The sequence below is a fragment of the Gekko japonicus genome, unplaced genomic scaffold (genome assembly GCF_001447785.1).
Source record: "Gekko japonicus isolate JY-2015 unplaced genomic scaffold, Gekko_japonicus_V1.1 scaffold4, whole genome shotgun sequence".
Classification (NCBI taxonomy): Eukaryota; Metazoa; Chordata; class Lepidosauria; order Squamata; family Gekkonidae; genus Gekko; species Gekko japonicus.
The window spans coordinates 1879449-1897600 of NW_015165234.1; the positions used below are offsets into that span (position 1 = coordinate 1879449).

Below are 18152 nucleotides of genomic sequence, written 5' to 3' on the forward strand. Positions count from 1 at the left end.
TCCCTTTTGAAGCCGTCCATGCTTGTAGCACCCACCACTTCCTTTTAAGAGAGCTTGCTAGGCACCGGCAGATCCAGCGCAGGCGCACTAGATCCCATTGGTGTGAAGCACAGAGACCACGAAGAAGATCACATTATAGGTGGTCTATATGCCGTGTCTATATGCCAATGCTAGAAGTCTCCGAGCCCAGATTTGGGGGGGGGGGGGCTGGACTGCTTCGTGTTCAATGACAACTTAGATATAGCAGGTATCTCAGAAGCATGGTGGAATGGGGAAAATCTTCAGGATACAGTCTTCCCAGTGTATAAGGTCTATAGGCAGGACAGGAAGTGATGGGTTGGTGCTGGTGTTGCATTGTACATCAAAGAGGTAAAATAAAGTAAGTTAGAAAACATCAGGGGAATTAACTCCCCAAGAGATGTGATATAGATGGAAATACCGGGCCCTAAGGGTTATTTAGAAGTGGGTCTATACTATCGTCCACCTGATCAAATACTTAAGATTGATCTTGAGATGGAAAAGGAAATAAGGGAGATGACTAAAGCAGATAATGTTATTATACTGGAAGAGTTCAACTACCCACACATTGACTGGATAAATGTGTGCTTGAGTCATGCTGTAGAAATGAGATTTCTAGACCTCATAAATGACGGTGCACTGGAACAGTTGGTCACAGAGCCAACCAGAGGGGTAGTGATCTTGGACTTAGTTCTGAGCAGGTCTCAAGACCTGGTGAGAGATATAGAAGTTGTTACACCAATTGGGAATAGTGACCACAATGCTATTAAAGTCAGCATTCAGGTCAATGAAAAGTTACTCTTAAATTCCAAAATGGCAACATTTCATTTCCAAAGAGGAAACCTTATACAAATGAGGAAAATAGTAAAAATAGTAAAAAGCTGAAGGGGAAACACAAGAGAGTCAAATCCCTAGACGATGCTTGGAATTTATTTAAAACCACACTAATTGAAGCCCAAATAGGACGCATTCCGCAGGTTAGGAAAGGCAGTGCCAAGTCAAAAAGAAGGCCTGGTTAACAATGCAAGTCAAGGAAGCTATAAAAAGTAAAGAGGCTTCTTTTAAAAAGTGGCAGGTCTGCCCCAATGAATTCAACAGGAGGGACCACAGACTCTGGCAAAAGAAATGTAAGACCATATTTAGGCATGCAAAAAGAGATTTTGACAGGTGCTAAAAGCATCAAGACAAACAATAAACTTTTCATAAAATATATCTGGAGCAGGAAGCCAGCCAGAGAAGCAGTGGGGCCTTTAGATGACAAAGGAATAAAGGGATTGGCTAAAAAAAGATGGGGAGATGGCACAGAAGCTCAATGACTTTTTTGCTTGTGTTCACTGTAGAATACAGTGTTACCCATGCCACAGCCCATTTTCAGGAAGGGAGTCTGAAGACCTGAGCCAAATTAAGGTGACCAGAGATAAAATTCTAGACTTACTGGGGAAATTAAAAAATATTAAGTCTCCAGGTCCTGATGGCATACACCTGAGAGTTCTTAAGAAACTCAGATGTGAGATCCTTGATCTACTAACCTGTATATGTAACCTATCACTAAATTCTGTCACTGTAACAGAAGACTCTAAAGTAGCAAATGCAACACCAATTTTAAAAAAGGGATCCAAGGAGGAACCAGGAAAATATAGGCCTGTCAGCCTAACATCTGTCCCAGGCAAATTAGTAGAAACTGTAATCAAAGATAGAATGGTTAGGCACATAAGAGGGACAAAGCCTGCTGAGGGAAAATCAGCTTGGCTTCTGTAAAGGGAAGTCCTGCCTCATCAACCTTTTGGAGTACTTTAAGAAAGCGAAGAAGCATGCCGACAACGCTGAACCAGCAGACACTATATACCTAGACATTCAAAAGGCTTTTGACAAGGTACCTCACCAAACTTAGCAGTCATGGGGTAAGAGGAGGGATTCTCTTATGTATTCAAAACTGGTTAAATGACAGGAAGCAAATCAATGGACAGTTCTCATAATGGAGGAGTTCTCATAATGGAGGGAAGTAAGCAGTGGGGTCCCACAAGGATCAGTATTGGGGCCGGTATTATTAAATTTATTCATCAATGACCTGGAACTAGAGGTGAATAGTGATGTGGGCAAGTTTGCAGATGACACCCAATGATTCAGGATGGTGAAAAGCTCCAAGCGGACCTTCACAAACTGGGTGAGTGGGTGACAATGTGGCAAATTAAGTTCAATGTTCTTCCTGAAAGCACACACGAAGAATGGCTATTGGCTACAAACAACACAGAGGCCATTACTGCTATACTTCTTGCTTCCAAACAATCACAATAACAAACTTTTATTGGCATAATAGCACGAATTCATACAATCTCCCCCCCTTACACCAGACAGGTGGGTGTTTGTCAGGTGTAGGACTAGAGCCAAGGTACCTTAATCCATAAGTGAGGCCACCCCAGCAGGATCGCCTTAGCGATGCTGCTGGCCCAGCTTAGCCACACTCCCACCCACTATGGAAATATACCCCAAATTTGTAGAAAAGTGGTTTCCTGTATTAGGTTATTTAACTTCTCACAATGTGGGTTCTAGAAAATTGGTTCATATGAACTTGCTTAATATCTGATTGCTCGGATGTTGTTTTGAATACATAGTTATGTCCCACTTCTTAAATGTAACATAAATGAGAAGCATTTTTGTAAAAAGAAAAAAGTATGCCCTGCACACACACCCAAGCCCCTGCACCAAGAAACCCAAAATAAGGGGAGTGCATTCCTACCATGATGTCAACCCCCACTATGATTTCTGAGAAACCGATCCCTAAGGGGGTAAAAAGGGGCAAAATGTGTTCCTCCAATTGTTTTTCATGTGCCTGTCATGCTGCTACCTCCTTCCCCCCCTCCCCGATTGGTCCACTGTGTAGCTCAGAGTTCTGAGGTAAAACCTGCCTGCTTGCACCCACCTTCCTCTGATTGCTCAAGCTGTGGATCTCAATATTCTGAGGCAAAAACACAGTTAAAAGAGACTGCAGACAGTTGAGGACAGTTACAGAAATCAGCGATTCAAGACTCCTGAGTAGACATTTCTCATAACAGCCAGCATGGCAACTGAGTTTATGAATGTTCATTGGGAGATAGTAAAGGACCTTTCTAGGAGCCTGCTCCAGAGTGAGCTCACCAAGCAGCATGGTGATCCTAGCACCTGATGGCAGAACCACCACAGTGGTCTACAGAGAGGTCCTTCAGTAGAGGGAAAAAAAACAGTATGTATGTGTCACTTCATCCTTTACACTACAATCTTCCTACAACAAATGTTACCTTTCAAACTTCACATCATCAGTATAATAACTGGATTTATGGAACTTAAATACCGTAGCGAAGCACAGGTATCAGGCTAGCATGGTATAATGGAGAATCAATCCAGGGGTATCTGGGGTTCTGGAATGGCTGTTTTTTTGAGGAAGAGGCACCATATTTGCAACATAGCTGCTAGTACATCTCCTCAAACCCACCCACCCCCAGTTTAAAAAAGATTGGACAAGGAGGTCCAATTCTATGGGCCCCCAAAGAAGGTGCTCCCATCCTCCATTACTTTCAATAGAAGGGAAAAAGGCGTTTAAAGAGCTCACAGTCCCTTCAAATACCTTCTCCAAGCCATGCGACTCTTCAGCAGGACAGGAGTCTGAAGGTGTTTAAAGGGTTTGCACTCCCGTTAAACACCTCCAAGTAGCAAGTTCACCTGGAAGGCATTTAAAGGGACTGTGAGCCCTTTAAATGTCTTTGGAGTTCATTCCCGTGGAGTTGCACAGCTTGGAGAAGGCATTAAAAGGGACCACAATCTCTTTAAATGCCTTTAAGTCTGACTATCCGATGGTCTTGAAAATTCCCAATATTTTCAGGGATCAACCATTTTGGATAGCCCAAAAATTAGCCAGAACTATATCCAGCTGAAAGAATAACTGGAAAATACAGATAAGTAATTTTTCAGACTTTTTCTGGCTTGGATTTAGCCAAATGCACACCCCTAGCTTGACATCTCTATATTGGACAGCATACATGAAAAGGACTGAATATACCTAGAGCCATGTGCATAAATCCTTATTTAAACTTTAGATTTAGCATGCATGTATCAGGCAGGTTATGCCAGAAAAATAGGATACTCCAGTATAATCTCCCAAAGTAAACAGGCTCTACAGAGTTGGAATGCATTCAATAGCCCTCAATATCTTCTGTGGCTGAGCAGTAATCATCAAATTCAAATCTCTGTCTAGGTGATGGGAGTATAACAGTATACCAAGTAGACTTCATTGTTCTCAAATTAAAAAACGAAATAACAGCTGAAAAATAATTGTTAAACATTTGTGTATTAAGAAAAACTTCTGTATAATAAAAGTTATTACATAAAATAGGAAGCTGCATGGCATTTAACTTTCAAAAAGCAAATTTTGCATTATAATTTTTTTTAGTAGATGCTACATGCTACCATAACTACAGGGGTCACCGTGGCTCAGAGGTTAAGATGCTGAAGCTGCAGACTGGCAGGTCTGAAGCTCGGCAGTTTGAGACCCGAGTGTGCCGCGTGACAAAGTGAGCTCCCATCTCTGGCATCAGCTCCTGCCAACCTAGCAGTTCGAAAGCAAGAAATAGCAAGTAGATAAATAGGTACCACTTTGGTGGGAAGATAACAGCGCTCCATGCGCCTCGGTGTTTAATCATGCCAGCCACATGACCACGGAGATGTCTTTGGTCAGCGCTTGGCTTGGAAACGGAGATGAGCACCGTCCCCTAGAGTCGGATTCGACTAGCTCACAAGCAAGGGAAACCTTTACCTTTACCTTACCATAACTATGGTTTGTATTATAGGACTAACCGACCGAAAAAAGAATAAACTGTGAGGTAACTGTGCTAGAAAATATTTAAATAACGATCACAACATTTATACAAAAATGTGTACAAAAAATCTGCATATATAAATGCACAAAGGCAGTTGAAAATGGTGAAATTGACAATGATCTCCGGAATGTTCTACCGTTTCGATACTATTCTTCTTCCGAATGTGGATGAAAGCATACAGCAACTCTTGGTCTGTTATTTCAACAGGTACGTATCAACAATTTCATTAATTTTCATCGATGTATCATAACATAGTTGCAAGAGATTCTCTGAAAGAATGTTCCTAGGGCAAAGTGCTTGTATAATGCCATTTAGCAAACAGATGTTGATTAGATTGCACAGTTTTGGAAAACCTGTGAACACTTGCTACAAATACTCTGTCAATCTGAGGAAATAAAAATATAATTGGGAACTAAATTATTCTGAACAAGTGACTACTCTGTGAAGTTCTATTCCAATACATTTTCTTTCAGTTATAATATGCACCTGCCAAAACTGCATAATATTTTAAATTTAAAATATAGTATCACACATAACAAAAGCTTATGTTCTTACATCAGCATTTTGCTATAGTAAAGTAAGAATAGGAAAATATATTGCACACCTGAGTGGAGTTAGATAGTTGTTTTTTCCACGGCTCCTCTGCGCTGCTGGTCAGGTTTGTGCGGTTATGAGGTAGAGTGAGTGCGTTTCGCTGCAGGTAAGGCACATTTCCATTACTTCCACTTCCTGTTATGTGATTATTGCCTATCAAAATAGTGTCTGTACTACCCAGCGTTCTTGCTGTGCCGCAGGGAACAGAGCCTGCTGGAAAGGGTCCATTAGCCATAGGCTGCCCTGGGCAGGTTGGACGGATTCCATGCTGTGTGATGTTAGGCACTCTGGTTAGAGCAACCTGAGGCTGCTGACCAGAGACAGAGTTTGTAGGCAGTGATGAGTCAGCTGTTGGCCCATTAGCAATTCCAGTAGATCGTACCTGTGCAACTCCCGTCTGCCTCATCTAATAAAAAGTAAAATATAAAGAATATTAGTCAAATGATATGTAGGATCAGAGTTCTGAATGTATGGGTCTATTTGCATTTTGGTATCCTCCATTAAAATATCAAGATAATAACTAAAAAAAGTATGAATGTGTATATTAAAACCAGAACTGCTCTGTATCATTTCTAGAGGATAGAAATGAACTTTTATCCTCCGAATAGATCACATTAAGGGCCGCTTCATACAAGTTCAAGTCACTTATAAATTACATTCTTCCATAAATCCCAACTTTTGTTTAAAAATACACAAACACTGACAGGTAATTATTGGTGCACAGTGTGTATTTCTGGTTTAAATGGTATTTGTATATCATTTCTTGTATCATTTTCTTAAGTGACAACCAGAATTTTGTTGTCTTAACTATCTCATCTTGCATCATTGCTTCTAACAAGAAAGCATATAATTTTTTCATTATTTTCTCCTCTAACACCAGCCAAATTTTATCTAAGTCCGGTAGTCTCTCATAAAAAACATTCTTTTTATCCTTTTTAAATCTTGTTTCCAGTTGTAGTCTCTCCCACCACATCAGGTTTGTATTATATTCTTGTAATTCACCAATTGATTTTAAGTTATTATGCCTATCCAACAAATCTTCATATCTCCATAGGGGGTATTTCCTATATATGTGGGTTTTATAAATGCTTCCAAAGGGGATACCCACTTTGGTATTTTTGTATAATATAGTTCCTTAACCTTTTGCCATATTTTTAACAAAGACTTTCTAAGGAGGTATTGATTAAAGTATTTATTCGTCTCATGCTTATTATACCATGTAAAAGCATGCCACCCCATTAGTAGACCATGACCTTCTATTTTTAACAATCTTTAGTTTTGGAAATATTGCTTGTAGCAATGTGGAACAATTAGACTACTAAGCCCAGTTAAAGTCTATCATTTGTAGTTATCAATTGCTGCATTTATAACCTCTCCTACAGAGCAAATGCCCTCCCGGAAGTTTACAAAATGTTTACATTATAACAGTATTGACAACAATTAACTTATTCATTAGCATTCATATTTTGCATTAATAACTGTAATCCTTGAAATTTAAACTTGTAGCCAGGCACTTTAAAAGTAACAGCAAACTTGATAAACAAATGAATCATTGGGATCCTTAAGATCACACACTTCTTTCTCCCCCTGCATGCAGCATACTTTTGTAGCAAACTATAGCTGAGTCTTTGAATTGCCAAACTATGGTTTGCCCTTTCCCTGCAAACCAGGAAAGCCCAAAACAGTTAGGTAGATCATCTAACACTAAACTGTGGCTTGCTATAAAAGAGGGGCTATGTCCAATAACATAAAAGAGGGGGATGAAACAGGACAAGAGCCTGAGGATTCCTGAGACTGACAGATATAATGGTAAGCCATGTTTTGCCATCATTGCATCACAGGGAGTTGATTTAAGAAAAAAGGAAACCCTCAATCTCTTCTGTGCCTGTGTAAATATACACAGTTCTCTTACTGTTGACTACTGGTTTAGAAAAGAAAAGGTCCAATTAAATAGGGCATGTACAGAATTGAAATAAATGTATTTACTGGCACCTGCTGGTGTTGCTGCATCAAGACAAACTGACTCTCCAGCTGTTCCAGCATAAGTTTCTGTGCTGGATTTAAATTATTTCTATTTGCACGCAGCTGTTCCAAGTGCTGGAAAAGAAATACAAACATGTTTCTTAAACTTCAAGCACAAGTTCAGATTTCCTTATAACAATTTACAAGATCAAATTTATCTTCTGAAATTATCTGTTCATAATTATGTATGCTTCCTTTAAAACAAGTTATAGCAGAAATGTATTTGACCTACTCAAACTAAGAAACTGGGTTACAATCAGTCATCACACAGATAAACTGACATTTGTTCAGGGTAGGCTTGAATGTTAATTGTGGGACTCAGGAGCTTCCCTCTCCTTGTGTGAAATACTAAGGTTGACGACTTCAGCCTTTTCTGCTGGTAAGCAGAATTCTAAATCAGAGGCTAATCTTAGTTTAGATTGCCAGTTTTTGGGAAAGAAGCAAATCTCAATTTAAGTGGAGACAGACTAAAAGAGTGAGTGAACATGGGTGGATTCAAGTAAGCAGATTTGTACCCATTATGAACAATGCAAGATTTATCAGTGATGTCTTAATAGAGCTTAAATAATCTTCTAGCTGCAATGATGTAAGTATGGCACCTGTAGTTAACTTTGATAACAAAAGCTGATAGAGAAGCCTTTGAAAAATTCATGTTATTTTATAAGGAATGGCACAATATCATAAATACAAGAGAGAATGTTGAAAGCTTTTAGCCCATGGGTTGGATCCAGTGCAAAATGTCTGCTTGTGATGAAGCTCTTGCACAAGCAGAAATGCAAAAAAAGAAGAGAGAGACAGTGGTAGCTGCATATACTAAGTTAAACTGATAGTATCCCCATTTGCCCAAGGTATTTTGCAACCAATTTCAGGGCTATACTATATAGAGATGAAAGTGCTAGATGTTGCTCAAGATTTTGCATAGGCAGAAGTGCACTGAGTATTTTTATTTTCTATTTGCGCATCACTAGATCCAAGCCCATGCAAGGTTCCTGTCATTCTCCTTTCTTTACTGGTGAGCCAATCATGTTATCGGGGGAAGAGAAGCATAAGTAATCTGGCCCTCAAGAAGCCAGAGGCTGCCCTAGGTTCTAATTCAGAACAAACAAGTACAGTTCATGAGGTTGTAAATATTTCATATATTTAGTATACACAGCAACCATATGGCAGTGACAAAGCCAAAGCATAAGATATAATGCAGAATGAAGTTTACACAATAATTCTTATTTTGTACTCCTTACCATACCACAGCAAAAGACACAACTATAAAAATATTCATATAAAGCTGCACATATATTAAATAAACAATACAGATTTAGAGAAAATGCTATATATGAAGAAGGCTTGGAAGAAGGCAGAAGATAAAATGCTATCATCCAATAATTTCAGTAAAATATAAGCTTTTTGTAAAAGCTAAAGGTTTTTAAAATAGATTTACCTGTAATTTTTGTGGTGTCAAGCACCAAGAATGTAGTTGTTGCTGTACTGGAGGATGTGACACTGTATGGCCAGTGCTCCAAGCATCTAAAGTGTTCTAAGGAAACGTGAAAATTAAAAACATTAATATCAATAAGCGATAGACTGATATAAATCAAGAATGTTTTTGCTCAAATGAATAATAAATATTGCTAAACATAATTCAATTGCAGTTAATGTAACAGCAGGAGGAAAAAGTAAAAGATAATCAGTTGTGATGAAGAACTAAAAAAACCACATGGTGAATTTAGGTTCATCTATTAAAACTCATTTTAACACTTGCAATAATATTAATGTGATGATTAAGTATTTTAAATATAAGCAAAAGTGGAAGACAGAATGATATGATTCTTCTCCTAGCTTCTGGTTTGCTATAGGTACTGTGATGTCCAGCTAGTTTTAATCCAATATCACTGTTGTGCATGTTAATTGTCAATAAAAGAGCTTGCTGAAAAGTGGATTAATACATCTGGATGCCAGAGGATTAGGTTCTTGTAACTGACTGGGACTTTATATGAGAATATGTACCTTTGTTGGACTAGATGTTCTTTTCCTCTTGGCTGGACTGGACAGGTCATCTACATGGCTAGAAGGAATCATGTGTAGTGGCAATTGCTGTGAAATAGGTGTTTGACTGAGGCCTAGTACAGGTTCAGTATTTTGATGTTGAGGTTTACAAGCCTAGGAATCAAAGGAGGAAGAAAAAAATATGGTTCTATACATTTTTTTAAAAAACCCTTATTCTACATATTTTTACCAGCTGTACATTTTAAAAAGGACTGTGTAACTATTCTGAAGTAATTTACTAAAATCAATTTCCATAGCATCACCAAATGAGCAGTGTGTACCTTTCATGGGGTTGTTTTTAAAATAAAAACTGCTGCAAGTTCTATGTAGGGTGAAATCTTTCTAAAAATCATGAAAACCCACAAAGGTTCTAAATTGGTAACCCCATATTTCTTCCAAATCACAGGGAGTCTAAACCTCCTTTTGCTAATTATTTTTGTTACCAGTGAAAAACTAGCTCCGTGCTACAGCAAAATATTCTCGACTACTACAGATTGATTGAAAAGAACCCTTAAAAAGCTGGGCACTTGCAGAATATAACCCAACTTCTCACCTGCTGTGCTGTGTTCATGGCACCCTGCCTGGAGGTAAGCTCTGCGGGGATTGGTAGGCTCCATGCCTCCTCAATACTAGGAAGTAATTTAGTTTTATTCTGTAGACTACCTTGTGGAAGGTTACACAACTGAGCCTAGGAAAAATTATGTAAAAAGTAAATTTAACACAAGCCTAATTTAGTAAGATCAATCCATGAAATCTTCCTAAATTCTGCACTCTATTGTGTCTTAGAAAGAATAAATTTTAAATCTGGGGTTTCAGAGAGGAGCTAAGGATAAAAGAGGGTAACCAGAATATAAACCTTTGTGAGAATCAGAACAAAGCTGAGCTCTGGTTTTAGAGATCTCATTCATGCTCTGGTTCTGAAACAGCAAACAAGAGCGAAAAGGTAGTGTATGCTTTCTCTAAATGCTATGATAAATTAAAATGCAGACAACACAAAGTACACATAATTCATGTCAAAGTACAAAAGTAAAATATTACTTAAGAACTGAGACCCACTTAAAATGAGAAACAAAATGAAGCTGCAAGCTGTGATATGTTTACAATGTAGATGGAAACAGATTACACACATCATGAAAAATTACATGTTAACTGTGGTGTCTTTATTGCCTCCTTTCCCTTGCCCCATGACACTGTTAAAGATCCCCCTATTCTTTGACCAAAGTTTGTACCTGTAAATACTTTATCCGTGCTGCAAGTGCAGAGGTATTACTACAATTTTTGCTTCTGGTTGCATTTAAGTAGCATTTAATGGCATCCTGAGACTGGTTGCAGGACTCATAGAGGGTGCCAAGGTCCATCCAAGCAGCAGCATGGCCATGGTCCAACTGCACAGCACAGATATAAGCCTGTAATGCATCCATAGGCTGATTCTGTTGCTGGTACAGCACGCTGAAGACAAAGATGAATGATACTTTCAATTCTGCAAGGCAATATTCCATTTGGCTAAACAGTATTACAACAACCCTTTTCTACATCATGATAAATGTAAATTCCACCATTCCAACACATATCCAGTTTGTAACTTGATATCAAATCTGGTAGGAAAAATCCAAAGCATAATTGCTATACAACCTCAGTGAACTACAACTGAAAACGTGGAAGTCCCATAACAGGCCTCTTTAATTGGAGGTTGTACAACAATACTTGAGAGTGTCAGCCCAGCAGCCAGTGTTGGTTTATTTGCACCATCTATACGCTGCCTCTCCAGAGACTTGCCTGAAGTGATATATACATACTATACATTAATTTGGATCTGCAGCACAGAGACGTGAAATTTCTGTAAATGTTGACTGTATGGGGGGAAATGTAACATAGCACAGAAAACTACTACTTGACATATTTATAAAACTTAGAAGTATAAATGCCATAGTTTTCTACAAGCAAAATTACAAATATTACCAATCTGCTATCGAGTGTTGTTCATAAAATCTTCACACTATGAATTCTGAGTGAGCAAAACCTTTTTTTAAAAAGCATTTCACTAATTCCAAAAGAAAAAAATATTTCAAATATGTTTTTCAAATGCTCTCCAAATTGTCATTGGAGAGAGGGAAAAAACACCCCCCAGTGCAGACAAATGTTTTCTGAATGCTTTCATTTTTTCTGAGCCCCCACACCTGTAATCTAGCATAAAGAAAAATAACTGAAAATTAAGAACTTTATATTACAGTAAAAGTGCAAAAGAATGCAAAATGTGCCTTGCTCCAATATACTGGATTAGATCCAAAGTATCCTTCGCTTAAAGGACTCCTTCCTTTCATAGAAGGAGAATTCTGCTAAGGAAAGATTCCATTCATTAATGGAAGGAGCCTTTCTATGAAGGGAAGATTCCTTTGTGAGCAGAGAGCATATTTGGATCCACCCCATTACATTTGATAGAAAATGTATTTCATAACACTCTTACCCTATAGAACACCATGTGTCTGCGCTTGCTTCTGATTTATCAATAGACTGCCTATAAGATATAAAGGCATCCTGAACTTTCCCAATACTTGAATAGCACCTAAGAGAAGAGAAAATTATTAACGCAGTAATTGAGAACACTTTTACAAAGGGCTTGTTTTTAACATTACTGAATCAAGAAAACCTATCAGCCCCAAAAATCTACTAAACAAAATGCAAAATGTTGTATCTACAAAAAAGTGGAGGGTGGTTTTTTTATATCATGTAAAGCGGAAGTGGTAAGCAGTTATTGTTAGCATTCACCTAGTCTATTGCTTAGCTTTCAGCAATATATAACACTGAAAAAAATCTGAGAAGAAAAGTGTAGATTTTATAATTTTTTTGAAACTCAAGTGTTGTATCTCACAGCTTTTGAAGTTCAAAGTTTAACAAGAAAAAAACTTCAAAATGAACTGCATTTAAACAAAGATTTAAAGAAAATTTAACATTTTAAAACACGAAATGATTTAATTTCCATTATCATTGTCCCCTACTGTGAATGGAAAGCTTGCAGCCTCAACAACAAAGACTGTACTGTAGATACAGATAATCTAAAGATTTAGAATCAAGCAAAAGGAAACAGCTTGTATCTAGAGTTACCCAAAATGTTCTAATATGATTAAATTAACACTGCATAAATGGCTTACTTTTATCCCAGGGGATTCTTTTACAATAAAACAAACCTTAATTTTCTCAGTTTTAAAAACAAAACAAAAACATAACACAAACAGAATTACAACTAGTCTCCAGGCTACAGAGAACAGTTCTCCTGTGGGGGAAAAACTGCTTTGAAGGGTAGATTCTATGACACTATATCCCACTGAGGATGACCCCCCCCCCCAACCATGCCTTTCCCAGGCTATGCCCCCAAAATAACCCAGAATTTCCCAACCCAGAGTTGGCAACCCTAAAAATAAGTCACTCTATTTTTTTTTATTGCTGAAGTAGATGGTATTTTTACAGACATCATACAGAACAAACAGAAGGAAAACTTGTGATCAATCTAGTTGAATATGTATTTTGGCCAGCCCAGGTATCTGGTAGTTCTTCTTTTGTAGCTCCAGATCCCTCCAGCATCATGGTTCATGCCAAATACACATGAAGTGGGTGGAATAACTGATAAGATGGTTCTTAAGGTTGAATTCTCAAGACTAATTTACAAATGCAGAAGAATCAGAGGTCATTTGGGGGGGGATCGCAGTTCCCCCAGGTGAGGTACGGGGGGCGGGGCACATGACGAAGCCCCGCCCCCTGCTTCCGGCCACCCCGCTTCTGGCCCTCATTCAGCCAGGAGGAGGCAGGAGAAGAGGGAGGGTAAGTTGCTTCCTCCCTGCCTCTCCCCACCCCTGCCTGCCTGGGGCCAGGGAGGGCCTTCGCGGGGCTTCCTTGCACTCCCGCCGGCCTTGAAGGTCCATCGCCGGGCCCCTCATGGGGCTCGGCAGTGGAGCTGCAAGGCCGCCGGCGGCGGCAGGGACCGTTGGGGGCGAGGTGTGTGGCCTTATGACACACTTCCGGTGATGTCAGGGGGTGTGGCCTTATCGGGGGTGTGGCATATGCTAATGAGTTATGCTAATGAGTTCCCCTAGCTGTTTTTCTACGAAACGACCCGAGAAGAATGCAGTAGGTGTAAGGTGGCAGAATGTCACGTAAAGCTTCAGAATGAAGATGGAACACCCCATTTTGGAATGCTCTCCTCTGTTCCTTCCAAACAGAAAGCTAGTACAACACGCAAAAAAGAGGAATGGACACTGTTTCCCTGCTGCACTTGTTTTGTATTTTCATTCATAGGTGGAAACCATCACCTGCAATTTCAAGTGGTGTATTCCTTTCTACCACCTTCTTCTCCAGCATGCACAAAGTTCAAAAGACCAGGGTCATTTAACCTCCTGGCAGCCACAAAGGTTAAAACAGTTGCCCCTAACAACTCCAAGGGGTAAACACTAAGGCCTAAAAGGTGGTAACTACATCTTGGCTAATGGGGGAGGAGAGATGTCACAAACTGTACAATCCTGGAGTAGAAGGATAACTACGAACGGGCTTTTGGATGCATACATTCTCCATATACTCACTGCAATACTCAGATGTACAACTCTTATGGGTTTTATCCAAGTTATCTGCTATAGTCAACAATCCATACGTGCAACAAGTACAAAAAAAAACCCCTTCACAATGCCGCACTTTTTATTATACAATTAAACTGGTGTCAAGTATCAGCTGCCTGGTTTTCATGTTCAGATTAAATCAAATATTGATCTTGAGTGCTTCTGCAAAATTTCCAAAGTGCATCTTTAATACCGGCAATACTTCTATCCCACTATTTTTCTAAGGCATTTGAGTGGTTGCAATACATGGGTTTATGCAAGTCTATTCTTCACAACAAACCTTTGATAGCGGTTAAGACTGAGGGTACCTGACTGACTCAAGGGTGCTCAATGATCCTGCATGTATAAAAGCAGGGGTACGAACCCAGGTTTTCTCCTCCTATTCCAACCACTACACAACAGCCTTATTAAAAAATTCTTGTTATATCATTAACTTTTACCTTCCAAGGAAATACCAAGACTGGCCAGAGTTGGGATCTGCCTCTAGAGACTTCTGGAGACACTGAATAGCATAGTTTTCCTTGGTGGCTTTATCTCCTAACTGATCCACTGTGTGATGCATCCAGCCTAAGAAAAAGTACATGTGAGCTGAAGATTAATCTAGTAGGACTTGATTTTTGTTAGCCTTCTTACCTTGATTATTGCATTTTTTAAGAATTTGTGTAACAAACAACACAATTTATATTGAAGATTATATAAACCAAAAAAATATGAAACATTGACTATATCTACTGGAACTTCAATCAGAGAATTCCTAGTACATATTTTGCAACGAAACTCGAAGAGTCAAGATCTGAAATCCTATAAAGCATGTTTAATTTTTGCAACAACATACATATTATAACAGAACACTGAAACAGCTCCACAGAGATCCACAGACTGCCTTGAAGGAGGTGGTAGTGAGACCGCTCTTAAAGAAGCCCTCCTTGGACCCTAACATACCTTTCTTGAGAAAGGTGTTTGAGCACATTTTCAAGGTTTCTTGGAGAAGACAGAGTATCTGGACACATTTCAATCCAGTTTCCAACCAGTGTTAGATCACCATGGTCCCCCTGACCGATGGCCTTTGCTGAGAAGGGTGTGTGTGTGTGTAATTACCTTGATTCTCCTGGTTTACTATATCTCAATGTAGCAAAAGACAGGTCTGAGCCTGTTCTAGATAGGGTTGCATTTCCCTTGAAAAAGCAGGCTTGCTAATAAACCCATGTTAAAGAACATCACACTAAATTCATTTGTGGCACAAAGCACATTTAACCACCAGTTGTGCCACTTTCTGGAGAAGCAAGATGTAGGGATGTGCACATAAAAACCCAAACCATTGTATTTTTGACTCAGATGCCCTAGTACTGCTTTGGGATCCAGGTTTCCCCCAGGATTCCACAATGATCTGGGTTCCATTATTTCTTATGGGGATTTTTGGGGTGGGGGTGGAGTGGCTATTTTTCAGCAAAATTACACCAAAATTGCAGGGGAGCTGGTGCTGCCTGTCTATTAAAGGCCACGCAAGTTTCAAGTAAATTGTACAATGTTGTCCAATTCTATGGGCCCCCAGCAATCCTACTTGCAGGTGTGTGGACTGGGAGGAAAAAACAGCCCTGGAAAAGGTCTCCAAAGGAGGGAGAGAAGGAGAAGGAGCCAGCCAGACCTACAGCTCTGTTGGTCTTGTGCCTAGCTTGCGTTTAGGACACTGTTTCCCAACCTGTGGGTCAAAGATCACAAGTGGGTCATGAAGCCTCTGAAAGTGGGTCATGGGCCAGCCCCCCCCCCATGGCCACCCTTGCCCCTTCCATTGCTCTCATTTGTATTTTGGAAACTGAGAATTGACCGTGAAAACAGTTTATTCTAAGTCATACATTACTTGGTATTTTTTCCTTCACTGCATATATACGTTGATAAAGTAAAATGTGTCCTGATGTGTCACTAGTGTGAGTTCCTTAGAATCTTGGTTTCTGTGTGTTAGAGGGGGTTTATGGACAAAGAGAAGGTAGTCAAAGACTGAAATGTAACCTATGCAACGGCTGTGTATGTCAGATTACCATCTGCATAAGTTAGAATACCTAGATGGGTTTCTCCGCTAGAGGCATTTATAATGCCAACATTAATGACTGAAAGCAAAAATGTTAACTATGAAATTTTATTAACAAAAGAAAATGAGTTGAAATCCTCTGAAACGCTACAAGCACTAAACATTAATCTTACAAATTGGGGAAAATCAAGATTTGCCAAGGATAAAATAAAGAACTTTGCAACAACAAAATCAGACCTAGACAAAATATGGTTGTCATCCTCAGATAAAATGATACAAAAACTATATAATTTTTTATTAAATATTGAGATGCAAGATGAGACTACAAAACCATGCATGTGAGCATGGGCGAATGATTTGGGACACGACATAGATACAGAGAAATGGTCGAAAATGTGGAAATCAATAAAATTATTAAGAGCAACATCATATAAGGAAAACATTTATAAAATTTTCTACAGATGGCATTGGACTCCAGATAAGGTGGCAAAATGTTATAAAAATACTTCAGGGAATTGTTGGAGATGCAAAAAAAATATTGGAACATACTATCACACATGGTGGAGATGTGGAAAGATTTGTAAATTTTGGAAAATGATAAAACAATTAATAATAGAGATAACTGAAATAGATCTGAAATTGGATCCGGAGGTATTCCTGCTTAATATATTACCAGACGGGATCAAACACAATGACTTATGTTTGATAATATATGTACTTACTTTATCTAGAATTCTTATAGCTAAGTGTTGGAAAACAGATAAATTACCAGAAAGAGAAGAAGTAATTATGAAAATTATGGAAATAAAAGAAATGGATAAAGTGAATATGATATTGTTAGAAAAAGATGAAAAGATATTTCAAAAAAGATGGCAAAAAATGAATAGATGGATGGAAAAAAACATGTAATTGTATACTCCAAAAATGTGTTGTAGATGAAGATAGTTACCTTGTGTTGTTTTGACTGTTATGGAAAAGATAAATAAACTTTAAAAAAATGGTAAAGATTACCATCTGCATAGGATTCATAGAAGGGACAGCTGAGCTTGATGACTGCTAAGGTCATAGTTTGCCTTGGGTCCCAAAACACCTTGGGCCAAGCCATGAATGGTCACCAAACCAAGTAAATTTGGACTTGTGGGTCACCAAACCTAAAAGGTTGGGAACCACTGGTCCAGGAAACCTGTTAAAGCGGAGAAACCCAGGACTAGGATCCTTAAAGAAGAAGAGATCGGATTAATACCCTGCCCTTCACTACCCAAGGGAGTCTCAGAGCGATTTACAATCCCTTTCCCCTCCCCTCCCCACAATAGACACCCTGTGAGGTAGGTGGAGCTGAGAGAGCTCTCTAAAGAACTGTCCTTAAGAGAACAACTTTGAAAGAACTTGTAACTGACCCAAGTAGGGCTGCAAAACCGTGGCGGGGGATCCGTGCGTCGTCGCAGGATCGCTGCCGCGGGGGGACAGCAATCCGTGTTGCACCGGTGTCGCCAGGATGTGACGCTACGTGTTGCTCTGGCAACGGGGCTATTTGAAGTCCCGTTGCCAGGGCGACGCGTAGCGTCACATCCTGGTGACGCCGGTGCAACGCGGATTGCTGTCCCCCCGCGGCAGCGATCCTGCGACGACGCATGGATTCCCCGCTGCGGTTTGGCAGCCCTAGACCCAAGGTCACAGTAGCAGCTGCATGTGGAGGAGTGGGGAATCAAACCCAATTCTCCCAGATTAGAGTTCACACACCTAACCACTACACGGATAACGTTATTCCCAAGAATCCTGAATACAACTCCAGGTACCTGAATATACCAGGAAATGCTGATATGGTATTTTTCAGGTTTACATTTGGATTGCATATATCTGAGCAGACATTCCTAGCAAAATATGCCCCTAGTTATCCATGTTCTGATCACAGCCAGATTACGCTCCTTAAACAAGTTCTATGTGGGGCTGCCCCTGGAGGTGATCCAAAAACTATAATCGGTTTACAATACAGCAACA

General features: G+C 39.4%; 1 protein-coding gene across 2 annotated transcripts in view; it reads right to left on the reverse strand.

Annotated features, from left to right (window-relative positions):
- Nucleotides 1–18152, reverse strand: part of KDM6A (lysine (K)-specific demethylase 6A) — a 262078-nt gene that overhangs the window by 84960 nt on the left and 158966 nt on the right. The window contains exons 10-17 of one of the 2 annotated variants that reach the window (XM_015409805.1): nt 14569–14695; nt 11989–12087; nt 10754–10973; nt 10078–10212; nt 9486–9638; nt 8920–9015; nt 7449–7559; nt 5473–5868 (exon numbers count right to left, since the gene is read on the reverse strand). In XM_015409805.1, the coding sequence (XP_015265291.1) occupies nt 5473–5868; nt 7449–7559; nt 8920–9015; nt 9486–9638; nt 10078–10212; nt 10754–10973; nt 11989–12087; nt 14569–14695 (1337 nt within the window). The remainder of the gene's footprint in view (nt 1–5472; nt 5869–7448; nt 7560–8919; nt 9016–9485; nt 9639–10077; nt 10213–10753; nt 10974–11988; nt 12088–14568; nt 14696–18152) is intronic. The other variant, XM_015409804.1, reaches the window with a different exon arrangement.